This window comes from Podarcis cretensis (assembly GCF_951804945.1).
Source record: "Podarcis cretensis genome assembly, chromosome: 9".
In the NCBI taxonomy this organism is placed as follows: domain Eukaryota; kingdom Metazoa; phylum Chordata; class Lepidosauria; order Squamata; family Lacertidae; genus Podarcis; species Podarcis cretensis.
This window is the reverse complement of record NC_137178.1, coordinates 16,846,516-16,863,341: the sequence shown is the minus strand read 5'-3', so window position 1 is coordinate 16,863,341 and position 16,826 is coordinate 16,846,516. Positions and strand designations below refer to the sequence as shown.

Below are 16,826 nucleotides of genomic sequence, written 5' to 3'. Positions count from 1 at the left end.
AAGGAAGCAGCTCCTCTCCCTCCCTCCCTGCCAGCCAGGGAGGAGGGAGGCTCCAACTGTGTTGCTTGGCTGCATTGCTCACCCAATAAGGAGTCTAAGAATGACTGGGGGGTGGAGCTTGCATGCCTTGTGCCGATCAAATCGGCCGCATTGCCTGGGGACTCGCCTTTGCTCAGCGCTTCCCAGTAGAGAGGTGACGGTGGTTTTCCTTGCTGCATCCCCTTTGCCGGGTTGCTGCGCTGTGGGAACCACCGCTTGAGGCTTCGTTTGGCTGCTGGCTGGGCTTTCTGCCTTTGGCTCAGAGGGGCTCAGAAGTTGAACAAACCTGTGCTGGGAAAATCCCTTATTTTGGCTGCTGATCCCTTATTTTCGATGCTGCTGGTCCCTTATTTTCAAGTCTGTAAGTTGACAGCTATGGGCTGATGGGAGTTGTAGTTCAAAGCACCTCGAGGAAGCCAGGTTTGGGGAAAGCAGCTCTAAACGCAGTTTCCTCGTTTCTAATGTTCTTGGGTCAGCTGGCATTGGATAAAAGGAGACTGTGGCAATCTGTATGGAAGCACTTCTTTGCAGGAGAACACCATGCAAGCAGAGCTGAAGGAAGGCTGAAGGAAGGGTCTCCACTGATCACGTCGGTCTTCCAAATACAGCCCTGATCCCCAGCTGTAGTTAGGAACAACTTGACCAGGCAAAGAGGTAGAGATCAGCACATGCATTAGAAATAAATACTGCCATCTTCTGTTGACTGTGAGACAGATGAGCTATGGGTTAAAAATACTGCCCTGTCTGCAGTCTAGATTTTGCCTCTAACAGAGACACCCAGCTTCTTGGATGGATTTGTGAAATCAGAAGAAAGGATCAGTAACGAGCTAGCTACTCTAGCAAGCCGAAGCTTCATACTGAAAGCAACCTGCTCCAGAACGCTGCCATTTACTTCAATGGGATCGGAATGTTCCAAGGCTTACCTTTCGATCACATAGCTTACTATGAGCCAGAGCTCAGATCCGGATTTGTTTTTGCTTCCGGGGACTCAGCCCTGGGTCCTGTAAAGTAATAATTTAAAAGAGGGTGGAGGGAGAAATGTTGCTCTGAGCTTCCAAGCTACTGCAAATGGTTTGGGGGGGGGGGTGTTTGTTTGTTTGTTGCAAAATTTGGTGAAGAAGCAGCAAGGTAGTGGAAATTCAAGACTTGTGATGTTCTGCACATACGGTAAGAGCTAGTGTAGAGCTAGTTGAATGGGAACCTAAGGATCATCTAATCCCTTGCAATGCAGGAATATGCAGCTCTCCCTTACCGTGATCGGGTCTGCAACCTTGGCACTATCAACACCACACTCTAAGCAACTGAGCTATCCAGTATTAATATAATAAATCAGGAAAAATGTGGCCCCATCCTGGTTTTTGATAAACCAGCCATCTCCCTGCACACGGACTGCTAGCAATTCAGGGAGGTGGATTTGAACCTAACCACCTCCCTGCTGTCAGGCACCTTTCCACCTGCAGGGACTTTTTTTGTTTTGCTATTCTCTGAATTGATGCAGCCCAAGCAGGCCTGTATGACATGTTACCTCTGCATGTGTGAATTGGCTCTGAGATGGCTGGGCACGGTGACAGTAACCAAGAAGTGGTATGGGCTTGTGACATTTGGCAGGCGCAAGTATAGAAACAGTGACAGGATGAATTAAAAGAATATCAAAAGCTTTTAACAAATATCCTGTGAAATAGTTCAGCCATGGCAAACTCCCGGTGGGAATAATTATGAGCTGTACAAATAGTCAGACACAAGTGTTCATCTCAGTGGAGCCTGACTTTCATTATTATTAAATGACTGAAGAGGAACTATATTATGAGCAGAGATCGGTGAGAAGGGCTGACAGCATTGCTACCTATTAATGAAAGGCTGCTGGAGGAACAAAGCGCCGTCAAATGCTGGGGAAAAGAGAATAGATTATATATTTAATGACAGTTTTGTCTATAGTATTTTATGAGAACCATATTTTCACTAATACAGTACATGCAGTCTAATTCATGCTTCTTCATATACAGTGGTACCTCGGGTTAAGAACTTAATTCGTTCAGGAGGTCCATTCTTAACCTGAAACTGTTCTTAACCTGATGGGGCCTCCTGCTGTCTCCGCGCTGCCGGAGCACGATTTCTGTTCTCATCCTGAGGCAAAGTTCTTAACCTGAGGTACTATTTTTGAGTTAGCGGAGTCTGTAACCTGACAGATCCAATCATCTTGTCCACATCAAGCCATGGGTGAAGCCAAGGGGGGCAGCGAGGGGGGGGCTAAATCCAGATAAATTATCAAAAAACATTGAAAGTACTTAATTATTTGAGGTTCTTCCCCACCCCCACCCCCAGCAGAAGCCTGCCCCCTGTAATATCCTCTTCACGGGGTATTTATACCCATGATTTCCCAACTTTGATTTCCTCAAAAAAATAGCTCCAGCCTCAAGCCTTAACAACTGAAACTCATCCAACACTATGGTACTTGACTGTGCTTTGGACATCCCATGAGAATCATCTGCTATGACAGCGGAGTCAAGATCTTGATGGATGCAAGCGATTTTATCCTCAAAACGCTTTGCAAACAAGTTACTGTGAGCTACCATTAGTCACCTCCTTTGGGCCAGACTGTGAAAGACCCTGAACTACACAAAAAAGCTATGCTGGACCGCACAGTGACGATGCAACTGAGGTAGCAAAGTATGCCTTCTTTGTTGTCTTCACAGCCATCGGCAGGCTTGATAATAAGCCCTCACCAGTGTTTGACTGCTCTCAACTAGAGTTTTCCTCCACTCACCTTCCAGCTGTCTCCCAGCTTGTTTCCTGGGTTGGTGTTAGGTAAAGGGACCCCTGACCGTTAGGTCCAGTCGTGGACGACTCTGGGGTTGCGGTGCTCATCTCGCTTTACTGGCCGAGGGAGCCGGAGTACAGCTTCTGGGTCATGTGGCCAGCATGACTAAGCCGCTTCGGGCGAAACCAGAGCAGTGCACGGAAATGCCATTTACCTTCCCACCGGAGCAGTACCTATTTATCTACAGTGGTACCTCAGGTTACATACACTTCAGGTTACATATGCTTCAGGTTACAGACTCCGCTAACCCAGAAATAGTACCTCGGGTTAAGAACTTTGCTTCAGGATGAGAATAGAAATCACGTGGGGGCAGCGGGAGGCCCCATTAGCTAAAGTGGTGATTCAGGTTAAGAACAGTTTCAGGTTAAGAACAGACCTCCGGAACAAATTAAGTACTTAACCTGAGGTACCACTGTCCTTGCACTTTGACGTGCTTCCGAACTGCTAGGTTGACAGGAGCAGGGACCGAGCAACAGGAGCTCACCCCGTCGCGGGGATTCGAACCGCTTACCTTCTGATCGGAGAGCCCTAGGCTCTGTGGCAATGGCTGAACTTTGAGAGGGAAAACTGTCCTTCTGTGGGGGGTTTTTAAAGGAAAGTGCCTTTGGTACCTTCAACACAGCGAAATGCATCTGATGAAGTCTGCAAAAGCATACGATGCCACAATGAATCTGTCAATCTTTTAAGGTTCCCCAAGAACTCTTTGTTGTTTCTTAGACTGAAGTGTCAGCTTCTGTGCTGCTTCTTAACTGCTAGGCAGACCCAACGCAAACACAGAGTCTGGTTTCATTTGTGTAAGAGCAAATGAAGGTGCTGGGTGGAAAACTAAGGGGAAAGTACATTAGAGAGGATTAGGCAGAGGGTGGTTTCATACAATTATCACCCTCCCACCTGCAATGAAGTGGGGAACCTTTCCCAGCCAATAGGCTGCATCCGTACCTCAGCAACTTTGGGGTGAGGGCCACATACCAGTGATGGGCAGGGCCAGAGGCAAAAAAGTGGTTGGAGCAAAGGGATGTAACTCTTACTGTTGCACAGAGGCTAATTCCACCAGTGTAACAGGACCTATCAGCATTGGCATTCTGACGGCTCCTGTTTAAGCACACCTGTTTAAGCAAGCATTTCCCTCAACTAGGGTTTGAGTTTTATTTGACTGTTATAAGCTTTATTTGGTTAAAAAGCAGTTCTGAATCGTATTTTTAATTGCTTGCTTTATTGTATATTTTAACGCCCAATGGAATTACGGCACGTTTTAATTATATATTGGTTTTATAGTTATAAATAGTTCAGTAGCCATTTGGGCATATAAGCAGTAGATAAATAAAGAAGAATAATTCATAACAATTCCAGTCACACAAAAGACAGAAGTTTCGACACACATTTTATTTATGTCATGAACTGGGAGGACAATGGAAAGGAGGAGGGAGAGGATCCTGGCGAGGGGGTGTAGCCGTGGCTGGTACACACCGGGGGCAAGCTGGGGGGTGGAGAAGGAGATGTTGGGGGCATAGAAAATACTCATGGGGAGACAGAGGGTGGCAAGGGGATGATAGTCAGTGCACAGGAACCAGAGGAGAACCCTTCACCAGAGCCAGAGGGGCCCCTCTCTCCACGAACACGGTGGGCTCTGAGGCATAGGGAGCAGTGTGAGGTATGCTCTACAGGGATGTCCAGTAAGGCAACACGGTGACCAAGTACAACAATGCGATGTCAATATGAACTCTTTATATAATCTATACAGAACATGGACAGTATGAAATATATGAAATATGCACTCTCTGCAAAACCAAATAAACAGAAATCTTATAAATCTCTGAAAGTCACAAAATATGCACTTGATGGATTCTTTAGAAAACATAGAACCAAATAAACATAAGTCTTATAAGTCTCTTATAAGTCTTATAAGTCTTTGTGGGCTATGCAAGTCTCTGAAAGAAGCAATGGGTCAGATTCTTATCTGGTAACAACAAGACGAAAAGCTTTGTTTTGTGACGTCCAACACTGCCGAAGTGGACCACAAACAGACATAGTGAACAGTAATTCTGGGTATACCCACTGTTTCGTGGAAATCACAGCAGAAGGATACAGAAATGCTTCATAAACCCATTGATATGGTGAATGGAATTGTATGACGACTGCTATGGAGCAGTGGTCATAAAGTTATGTTATGTATAAATGAAGATGGCTACTGAACTATTTATAATTGTCTGGCTACAGGGATGTCCAACAGGTCGATCGTGATCTACCGGTCGATTGCGTAGTGTCCTTGGTCAATCGTGGTTGGTCGTGATACCCTGATAACCTCCCCACCCCCGAAAGAAAAACAACAACTCTGGTCAATCCAATGGGTGGATAACTGCCAGATTTTTTTTTTTTTTTTACAGTGGGAGTAGATCGCAACCTCTTGGAAGTTGGACGTGCCTGCTCTAGGAGGCTGAGACAGGCAAGGGCTCACAGCTCAGCTCCCTAGCTGGCCAGGTGAGGCTTGCTAGCTCTGGGAGGAGGTGTGTGATTTCTCAGGCTCAGGACAGGTGAGGGTCACGTGCCTCATCAAGCCCAGATGCTGCAATCAAGATTCAAGGTATAAAAGTGAAGCAGAGCTCAGTTGCTCTGTCTGCTTAACTTCTCACATTGATGGACCTTGCCTTGGATTTTCCAGGAGCAAAGTGTGACTGTATACGCCAGTGGGGACTTGTCTCCAGGTTTGCCGGGGATTCAGGACTTTATTCACTCTTAAATTTATATCACTCCTTTCATTCAGGGAGCTCAAGGCAGCAAAGGTGCTTCTTCCATTCCTCATTCCACCCCCTGTCCAGAAGAACCCACTGGAGTGGATTAGGCTGAGAGACATTGACTGGCCCAAGGTGGTCCCATGAGTTTTGTGGCTGAGTAGAGATTTGAACCCTGGTCCCCCTGGTCCTAGTCCAATGCATGCAATCAGTATTTTGAAGAAGACCTATCCAGGCAGAAGCACCGTGGAACAGCACCGCTGATAAGTGTGGCCCCGGTAGATCCAACAGAGCTTTCCTTACACCCTTTAGAAAATGAATAGGCTTGGGTGAGTTGGCAGAAGAAATGAAATCTTCACACAGGAATCAGTCCAAAAGGTGGACTCTTGAGAGTCCCATGGACTGCAAGAAGATCAAACCGATTCATTCTGAAGGAAATCAGCCCTGAGTGCTCACTGGAAGGGCAGATCGTGAAGCTGATGCTCCAATACTTTGGCCACCTCATGAGAAGAGAAGACTCCCTGGAAAAGACCCTGATGTTGGGAAAGATTGAGGGCACAAGGAGAAGGGGACGACAGAGGATGAGGTGGCTGGACAGTGTTCTTGAAGCTACCAGCATGAGTTTGACCACACTGCGGGAGACAGTGGAAGACAGTAGTGCCTGGCATGCTCTGGTCCATGGGGTCACGAAGAGTCGGACACGACTAAAAGACTAAACAACAACAAAAGGTGGTGGAGGTAGAGAAAATCAGCATCTTGTGGCCCGAAATCAGGATATCTCAGAGCCCTGTAAAGGAAGCAGCCGGGAGTGGGGTGGCTTTGCACGCAGACGCCTTCAGACCAGCTTCCTTCCTCGCACGAAATCCTTGGAAGTGGCAAGACGTCGGCGACTCTTAAGTCCCGGGTCACCTGACCTTCCCAGTCCGCCAATGCAAGAGTCGCTGGCTCAGATTTCAGTTCCAGGGTCTTGATTCCAGCCATGTGCATGCAAAGCAGGAAGGAGAGCTCAAAAAGTTTTGGGGGAAACGCTTGAGGGCTGCTGGACGTTTTTGTTTTTGTTTTCTTTTCTCCCGCGGAGCCGCAGCAGAAGGCAAAGTTGGAAGAAAGCTTTCCGTGTCTCGGGAGGGAGGCTTAGCCTTGAGTCTCCAGCAGTCTGCTTAATGCCTTCATCCTATCTTCATTACTTCTTCCAGACACTCCGGAGAGAATGGGAGCAGGCGCATTAGCCATCTGTGTGAGTACGAGGCGGCGGGCTGCGCGGGGAAAGCAAATGGGTGCGCAATTGCGCCCAAATGGGTGCCTGCGCGCGCGCTCTCTCTCTCCACGCCCACCCACGACGTGGGGGGAGGGGGGAATATTGAGCGCAGTCTAACATTTTGAATGGTGCAATAAAGTGGTTTAGTCAGTCGGTGTGTCTAGATCTGTTGTCATACAATGTGGGAGACTTCCAGGTTGTGTGTGTGTGTGTGTAATTTTGGGGGTATTTTTTAATAGGTGCAAAACAGAATAAATAACATCGGAGCCATGGATTGGTTGGGGGGGCATATAGAGAAGAGATGAAAAACCAAACATTGGTTTAGACATGTATAAAAAGCATTTTGTTTTTCCAGTGTTAAGCTTATGTTCAGTTCATTCCGTTTCTGCTGTTATTTCTCAGCCTCAAAAGTCAGCCCTTCTCTGCCTCTCTTATTTTATAATCTGCGTGATTCGAAAATAATTGTACAGCAGTTGCACCTAGGAGATGTAGCTTGCCTCCTTTGTTTTGATGAAGAGGCTTGGGGGGGGGGGTTGATGTTGTTTAGATTCTGGGTGTTTGATCAGCAGCACAATTATGCATAGACTCAAAAGTAAATGTCACTGAATTCATTGGGCCTCAGCCCCGTCCCCCCACCCAATGTATAGAACTGCAGTTCCAGTAGTATTTTTAAAAATCTATTTTTGCACCACAACTTCTATTTTGTTTATAACTATTTCCCGAAATTGTTTCAGTAGCTTGTAGTTAAGCACTTTGCAGTTCTTGGTTTATTTTTCATTTAAAGTCATTGTATAAGTGCCAGGTTTGCATGTAAAATAAACAAACAAACCCATTTTTTTTCCCAGAGTAGGGCTTTCTGTTGTGTTATGTCTTCTCTGTTAGTGATCATGCCTGCAGTCTTCCCTCTAAAAAAGGTTTTGCTCCTAAGCAAGTAGGTGCATGTTTGCCGCCAATATGGGTAAGTTTGAAGCTGTGTTTAAAAATTGGAGCCGCTCAGATAAATGTGCAGATTTAAAGGCATTTTTTAAACAATGAAGAAACAAGCGAGATTCAACTTGCTCCTGCAGCACTGTGAGGCAGGATTGATAATGTGTACAGTATTTTATTCTTTTTAACTAACATTCCAAGATGGATGTTTCAGAGGGAAGGATTTGCTGTTCCATGCATATATTTTGCCTGTTTTGTAGGCACTAGAGATTTAGTGGATTTAGCAGATGGGTAGGCAAAAGACCATGTGCTCCCCTCTCTGCTTTTTTCTGAATGCACATAAATAAATAACATTAAAAGAATTAGTACGCACTGTCTGCCTTTTCCATTTCTTGAGTCTTGCATGTTTCGCTTTTGAACCTTTCCCATTTTTCATGTTCGAAAGGACAGGTTAGCAGTGTAGTTCTCTGTAAGTCTGTGCAGAAGCCAGCCGCTTTTGAGTTCAGTGGGGCTTACTCCCAAGGTAAATGTGTACAGTCATACCTCTTGTTACGTTTGCTTCAGGTTAAATCTTTTCAGGTTGCATCCCGCAGTGACCCGGAAGTACTGGAAAGGGTTACTTCCAGGTTTCGCCACTCACGCATGTGCAGATGCTCAAAATGATGTCACGCGCATGCACAGAAGCGGCAAATCGCAACCCGCACGGATGCAGGTTGCGTTCTGCTCATTTTGCGAATGGGGCTCCGGAACGGATCCCGTTCGCAACCAGAGGTACCACTGTAATAGGATGGCCACCTTCATTCTTAAAACAAGTTTTATTAGGGGTGGGAATCTTGGCTGGCTTCTTTGGAACTTAAATAGTTGCTCCCCCCCGCCCCTTGCATCATTTCAGGAGTAGAAAGCTGGTAAAGTTATGTTTATATAGTGGCTTAGAGCAGGACCACACAGATCACCAAACAGAACCCCTTTGCTCAGCAAGCCCTTTAAGAAGGAATGCAGTAAAAGTGGCAGAACCTTATGCTAGGATGAATACGATTATCAGGTGGCCTCATAGCACGGCTCCAAGACCTACAAGAGGCCTTTCACCAGGCATAATGTTCCCTGGAACATTTGCGCTATGCAGCCCAGTTTTAAAATGAATGTCATATAGCGCTTCATTGAATTACCAATGGGACATCCTTGGGAGATGTGTGAATGGAGGATATATCGCAACAGGTAGTGATGGAGGAAGCTGTTTTTGATACATGCCAGCCAGCAGTGTTAAAAATAACGCACACTGCTATTTTTCTGTTAAACATCCACATTTTAGCTTTGACTCTCAGAATCGTTGGAAGGGACCCCAAGGGTCATCTAGCCCAACCCCCTTGTGATGCAGGAATATCAACTGAAGCATCCATGACAGGTGGCCATCCAACCTCTGCTTAGAAACCTCCAAGGAAGGAGAGTCTGCCACCTCTTGTTGGAGTCTGTTCCACTGTCGAACAGCTCTTGCTGTCAGAAAGTTTTTCTGAATGTTTAGTCGGAATCTCCTTTCTTGTGACTTGAAGCCATTGGTTCGAGTCCTACCCTCCAGAGCAGGAGAAAACAAGCTTGCTCCATCTTCCAGAAAACAAACAGATAACATTTTATTGACTAACCAGCCCAAGGAGAGAGAGAGAGAGAGAGATTAGATAGATGATAGATGATAGATGATGATGATGATAGATTAGATAGATAGATAGATAGATAGATACAGTGGTGCCTCGCAAGACGAAATTAATTCGTTCCGCAAGTTTTTTCTTCTTGCGAGTTTTTCGTCTTGCGAAGCACGGTTTCCCATAGGAATGCATTGAAAATCAATTAATGCGTTCCTATGGAGACCGCTTGCCAGGCTGGCGGTGTGGAGAAGGGCTTTTCTCCCCACCGCAAGCCTTCAGGACAGGTACGGGAACAGAGGGGAAGGCGCGCAGCGGTGGGAGGAGGGTTTTTCCTCCCCATGCCAACATTCAGAACAGCATTCTGAAAGTTGGCGGTGGGAAGGAAAACCCTCCTCCCACCGCAAGTCTTCAGGACAGCCATCCGAAGGCTGGCGGCGGGAGGAGGTCTCTCCGCCCCACCGCCAGCCTTCGGAGGAGGTCCGAGGACAGTGGGGAAGACGCGCTGCGCTTCCCCGCTGTCCCGGAGATTTCCCTATGGGCTTTCGTCTTGCGAAGGAAGCCCATAGGGAAATTCGTTTTGCGAAGCGCCTCCAAAACGGAAAACCCTTTCGTCTAGCGGGTTTTCCATCTTGCGAGGCGTTCGTCTTGCGGGCGACCACTGTACTGTATTTTCTGGCGTATAAGACTACTTTTTAACCCAGGGAAATCTACTCAAAAGTCGGGGGTCGTCTTATACGCCGGCTACAGCAGCAGCTCCTGCAGCAACTCCCCACCAAAGAATAAAACGACAGCAAATTAAATCAGAGGACACCAAGCTCTCTAGATGAAGCAGAAATACGCTTGAAAATTGGCCCCAGAAGCCCCCGGCCCCTGGGTAGTGGAGCGGATTTCCGAGCCGGACTGGAGATTGGTTTTTTAATTTTTATTTGGTGTGCATTGGAAGAGGGGTAGTCTTATACAGCGAGTATATCCCAAACTCTATATTTTAACTGGAAAAGTTGGGGGGGGGGGTCATCGGTCGTCTCATACGCTCAGTCGTTCTATACGCCGGAAAATACGGGATATATATATATATATATATATATATATATATGGCTTCCCATAGGCATCTGTTTGGCCAGTGTGAGAAGATGATTCTGGACTGGATGGGCTATTGGCCTGAACCAGCAAGGCTGTTAGGAAAAATCCAGCTTGTAAACAGCGCTGCTGCTCTTCCGCTGTGGCAGAAATCCATTTCTCAGTGTCTGGTTACTGTGCCAGGCCATTCGGCTATTTACCTCTATGTTTACCCTGATCTTTCAGAGAAGAACGGCTTCCATTCATAGAGCGTGTCTCTCGTTTCTGCTCCACCCACAGTTGCTCTGGCAATGCAGCTTGGAGACTTCCAAGTTATCCACTCTGTTGCTTGGCTACATATTCCAGGCTCCTCCTCCTCTGACTTTCTTTTTCCCTTTTCAGTCTCTCCCTGTGTGTGCATGTTTCCGTCTCAGATCTTTTCGGAAGAATTACGGGTTTCGTTTGTTTTTGTTGAGAATTTAAAACCCAAAAGGCCTGCCTTTGAATGCTCAGCTTTCCTTTCGTAGGGCCACCATGCAGCCCCCTATAGTCACGATGACCGACTGCTCCCTCTTTCTGTGCTCTTTCAAGCAAAGCAAATCCGCTGTCAGGCTGAAAGAAGACATGAAGAAGATTGCGGCAGCCCCACTGAGTGGCCAGAGGGGAGCTGCCTGCCAGAAGGTGTTTGGCGTAAGCCTGCATGAACTTCAGCAGCAGGGACTGAGCAAGAACGGAGTCCCGGCCGTCGTGTGGGAGATTGTCGAATACCTGACTTGGCATGGTAAGCTGCTAGCGGAACCCTCCTTGTTGGAAAAAGGGGGAAAGAAAGCTTTATCTTTAAGGTACAGGTAGCGAACATGTGGCCCACCAGATGTTGCAGAGCTTACATATCTCTATGCGGCCTAGGACCCACGTACCTACGGGACCGCCTCTTCTGGTATGCCCCACGGAGGACCATAAGGTCCACAAATGACAACATTTTGGAGGTCCCAGGTTGCAAGGTGGTTAGGTTGGTCTCAACTAGGGCCAGGGCTTTTTCAGTACTGGCCCCGACCTGGTGGAACACTCTGTCACAAGAGACCAGGGCCCTGCAGGACTTGACATCTTTCCACAGGGCCTGCAAGATAGAGCTGTTCCACCTGGCCTTTGGTTTGGACTCAGTCTGACCCTTATGTTTCCTTCCCCGTATGGTTTTGACTTTTAAAATGAGGCTGCATTTTAAATTGCATTTAAACCTGTATTTTAAATTGTGTTCTTTTTTTCTTATTATGTTTTTACTGAAATTTTATTGGCGTTAGCTGCCCTGAGCCTGGCTCTGGCCGGGGAGGGTGGGGTATAAATAAAATTTATTATTATTATTATCCCTGACCATAGGCCATGTTGACTGGGACTGGTGGGGGCTTATTATAATTATTTTTAATTTAACGTATATACCATCCTTCATCAAAAGATCTGGGGGCGGTTCACAAGATTATTTATTTACTTACTTCGGGCATTTGGACCCAACTCTCCAGCCAAAAGGGCCACCAGAGCAGCTTGCATACAATAAATCAGAACAAGAACTCAGCTTCCTGTCTCGCCTTCTGTTGGGATTTCTGCTTCAAGGTAGCAGTTGGAATCCCACAAATTCTGGAGAGTTGCAGGTTCCTTGCTCTTGCTTTAAGGGGTTGCCTGTACTCTCAATGTGTAAATGCATTTTATCTCAGTCTGTAACTTCTATTGGCTCTCTCTTCCCACCTACTTCCGGAGAATGCTGGGAATTGTAGTTTGGTGATTCTGGGAAGTGTCTATTAGAGACCCCAGGCGCCCTCTTAGGACTGCGTTTCCCCTTAAAAGAAAACTCCTAAACTGAGTTCAGGGTTCTTCCAGGGACACTGTTTGTTGGTTTGCATAAGATTTGGCCGTCATCACCACACACTTTCTTGAACAATTATCTCGTCACTGCAAAAAGTCAATTAAAAAAAATGGTGGGAAATTGCCCCCGGGAAGTGTGGAATATCAGCCACTATCTGGTATTGTTGTATAACTTTCTGAGAACATTTCAAGAGGAACGCTCAATTAACAGGGGACATTGTGTAACCTCTGTGCATGTTTTGTGTGAACGTATTGGCACGAATCCGTTCTGAAAGTCCGTTCGACTTCCAAAACGTTCTGCTTCTAAAGCCCGGCTTCTGATTGGCTGCAGGAGCTTCCTGCAGCCAATTGGAAACCCTGTCGGATGTTCAGCTTCCAAAAGAACGTTCGAAAACCGGAACACTCACTCCCGGTTTTCGATCGTTCGGGAGTCGAAACGTTCGACTCCCAAGGCAATCAGGAGCCAAGGTACGACTGTAATAGCTGATCTGAAAGCTCAAGTCTGTGGTGTAGATGCATGTGTATATTTTATTTCATTTTATGTGGAACAGTTCTATTCTGACTTTCTTCCATCCTGGTACTCAAGATAGTCTGGACAGACACTGTCAACACCCAGACTTGCTTATCGTGTGCAAGGGGGCTGCCTCATGTGTCTTCAGACCAAGCCAGGGTCTTGATCTCTGCGGTGATTTTCAAAGCCCCCTGATTGTCATGCTCTAATGCAGACTTCCTGAAGCTAGTGTGGTGTCATGGTTAGATCTAAGGGTGCCAGTGTGCTGTAACGTTGTTAGAGTGTTGGACCAGGACCAGGACCAGGGAGAGCAGGGTTCGAATCCCCACTCAGCCATGAAGCTCACTGGCTGACGCTGGGCTAGTCACCATCTCTTAGCCTAACCTACCTCACAGGGCTGTTGTAAAGATGAAATGGAGAGGTGGAGAATCGTGTATACCACTTTAAGCTCCTTGGAAGGAAAAGGGGTAATAATAATAATAATAATAATAATAATAATAATAGTGAAAGAAAATTAAAATGGAAGAAAGTGGGGATATAAGAGCACCAACATACTAAGTAGGTTCAGGTTCAAATTTCACATAATTATTAAATAAATCTAATCTTAAATGCTCCGTAATGCTTATATTTTTGTGCATGCAAGTTAAAGAACTAAGCAAGTAGTCTTAAGTTTGATGGTGTGTAAATAATTCTCAACTTTCTGATTTAAAGGGATCTTGTTTTTCTGCAATGTGCCCTGTTTTCCAGCAGATGTCAGAGAAGGATTGCTAGCCTTTAGTGGAGGCCTGTTTCTGCTGATGACCTTTTGAGGCATTTGGTGCAAACTCCTGTGGGCTAAACACATAGCTCTTGTCAGGGCCAAACAACAACCAAAGGGTTTTTTTCTTTACTTTATTTATTTATTTATTAGATTTATATGCTGCCCTTCATCGCAAGTGCTCAGGATGGCTCACAGATTAAAATACAGGATGAAAACAAGCAAATAAGTAAAACAAAACGGCAAAACAATAAGCCCCCCTTCCCACAGGCACATTTAAAAGGCTGTAGAATATTAAACAGCCAAAGGCCTGGTTGAAGAGGAATGTTTTTCCCTGGCACCTATATATATAGAGAGAGAGAGAGCGCGCTTTTTCCCAGGGGCAAGCAGGGGTATGCATACCTCTAAACATTTTGTGACTATTTGTACTTTTGTCCATTTACTGTATTTATTTTCTCCGATTTGAACTATAAAATTGTGATTTTCTTGAGTCAAAATGAGAGTACCCCTAAACATTTTTTTTAGGGGAATAAGCACTACACACACACACACACACACACACACACACACACATTGAAGTCACCAGGCAAACCCAGCTTGTTCTCCACTGCACTAATTTCCTATTTGTTGTGTGTGTGTGTTTTCCACACAAGAGAGCATTCAGAATTGTGATATTTCCCCCTTCACAGTTCGAAATGAGGCAGTTCCATTCTCCCACCTTGGATCTTTACCACCTTGTTGTGCATGTATGTCTAGGCCAGGCCTACATTTTTTTTGGCCCTCGTTTTCACTGCTAGACAGTTAAAAGCCGATTTAGGCTTTTTTTTTCTTTTTTTTTTTTGTTACGTTTAGCATTTGCCATTGGTTGCTCTGGCCGTGTTATTTTTAAAGCAGGGCAGCGGGTGTGCCAGTTATTTATTTATCTTCTTCCTTTTTAATGTGTAATTACAGGGCTGAAACAGGAAGGTCTTTTCAGGGTGAACGGCAACCTGAAAACCATGGAGCGGCTTCGAGGGAAGTACGAGAGCGGAAAGGAAGTGAAGCTGCCTGTGGAAGGCGATGTCAGCTCAGCGGCCAGTTTGCTGAAATTGTTTTTGAGGGAGCTGCCTGATCGGGTGATCACTTCTGCAGCACATCCCAAATTCATACACCTGTATCAAGGTGACAATCTTTTCATCAAGCATACATCTCTGGTGGAGTTCACTAGATCTATAGCTGTTGGTGCTGGTGTTATTATTTTAACCATTTCCCCTAAACAGGGCAGTTGCCATGGGAAATGGCAACATGTATATAGTGGTACTTCAGAAGTCGAACGGAATCTGTTCCGGAAATTCATTCGACTTCCAAAACGTTCGGAAACCAAGGCGCGGCTTCCGATTGGCTGCAGGAAGCTCCTGCAGCCAATCAATAGCCACGGAAGCCCCGTCAGACATTAGGATTCCAAAGAACGTTCGCAAACTGGAACACTCACTTCCAGGTTTGCGGAGCCAAAGCGTTGGACTCGCAAGGCACTCGGGATCCAAGGTATAACTGTACTCCGAGTCGCAGAAGGAGAAAAAATTGTTGTCCTGCAAAAACAACTTGTGCTAGTCAGTGGATAAAATTTATGTGACTGAGTTGGGTTGCTTGGCTTCTCTGAACACTTGGCCAGTCTGAATTACAAGAGGGTCAGTTCCTGTACTTTCCCCACTCCTGAAGCAAATTTCGCTAAATGAGTACAGTGGTACCTCAGGTTACAGGCGCTTCAGGTTACAGACTCTGCTAACCCAGAAATAGTACCTTGGGTTAAGAACTTTGCTTCAGGATGAGAACAGAAATCATGCCGCGGAGGTGCAGTGGTAGCGGGAGGCCCCATTAGCTAAAGTGGTAACTCAGGTTAAGAACAGTTTCAGGTTAAGAATCGACCTCCAGAACGAATTAAGTTCTTAACCCGAGGTACCACTGTAAAAGGTGTGTTGCTCAGCAGTAAAGAGTGTGCTTTGCATGCAGAAAGGTCTCTTGTCTGGTCCTTGGCATCTCCAGGTAAGACTGCAACAGGTTTACCATCTCGGTGAGAACTAGGTCGTGGTTTTTGAGCCAAACACTCCACTTTCTCTCTCTTTGCTATAGTCCTCTTGGTTAATGGGCAGAACATATTTAAACTCCTCTTTTTGTAAAATGCTAGAGAGTTTCCAGTATGAGTGGGTTCAACTGCTGACACCTGCCCTTCGTTTGAGCATAGCTTTGCACTAAAAATGGCTTGCCAGTCAGCTGTTTTTGGTTTTTTGGTGGCGGGGTCATCCTTTTTCCAGCGCAGCTTGCCACATGCTCTTGAACTTGTGTTGTGATAAGATCAAGGTTAGCTGTGAAGAAGAATGCTTTCTTGTTTGTAGCCATAAAAATCCCAGATACTTACCACTCAGCAAAGCACACAGTGCTCCTGTGTTGGAAATAATGTTCAGCCAAGGAGTAATAATGCGTTTCTGTGCTGTTTACAGATAAAACAAGTTGTAATTTAGGAACAAGGTTAGAGAGCTTGGCTGAACTCCCTCACATTGCAGAATCAGGTGGTTTGAAGGTATTGGAGCAACTTTAAACATTATGAAAAGATGCGGCACTGAGCTCTCTTGTGTACCTAAGATGTGAAAAGGAAGTTGCACAGGGAGGTCGTGTGAGCTCCTTTATCATCCAGAGCTTACATATTCTGGAAAACTATGGTTAATTTAGAGACTTCCCCATTGAATCTTGGTCACCATGGATGAACTCTTTGCACAAGAGGCAAGGAGATAATTGTAGCCTGCCAATCCAGATCTGATGGCAAATTGTGGTTAGAGGCTCTGTTGGGACGTTCCAGACAGTAGATGAGGAAACCTCAATAAATGAAGTCCTTAGCATGTTCCCAACTTCCAAGTAACAGTTGGGAAGATGGAGTTGAGTTTTGGAGGAGAATGGTATTGTCCAGGGTGATACACTTAAAGAAATTGGAAAGCCACATTTATTTAATTGGACTTCTCTGGGGCCAACTGACTAAAGATTACAGCTGCCTTGGCTACAGAGTATTTTATCCTGGACAAGATGAACATACAGTGGTACCTCGGGTTAAGAACTTAATTTGTTCCGGAGGTCCGCTCTTAACCTGAAACTGTTTTTAACCTGAGACACCACTTTAGCTAATGGGGCCTCCCGCTGCTGCCGCACAATTTCTGTTCTCATCCTGAAGCAAAGTTATCCTGAAGCAATAGTATCCTGAGGTACCATTTCTGG

General features: G+C 45.8%; 1 protein-coding gene across 2 annotated transcripts in view; it reads left to right on the top strand.

Annotated features, from left to right (window-relative positions):
* Positions 1-6,614: 6,614 nt before the first annotated feature.
* Positions 6,615-16,826, top strand: part of FAM13A (family with sequence similarity 13 member A) — a 137,902-nt gene continuing 127,690 nt past the window's right edge. Inside the window, exons 1-3 of one of the 2 annotated variants that reach the window (XM_079990757.1) lie at positions 6,615-6,820; positions 11,053-11,242; positions 14,535-14,744. In XM_079990757.1, coding sequence (XP_079846883.1) covers positions 6,794-6,820; positions 11,053-11,242; positions 14,535-14,744 — 427 coding nt within the window. In that variant the 5' untranslated portion in view covers positions 6,615-6,793. Of the gene's footprint in view, positions 6,821-10,935; positions 11,243-14,534; positions 14,745-16,826 lie in introns of those variants that run through there. The other variant, XM_079990756.1, reaches the window with a different exon arrangement.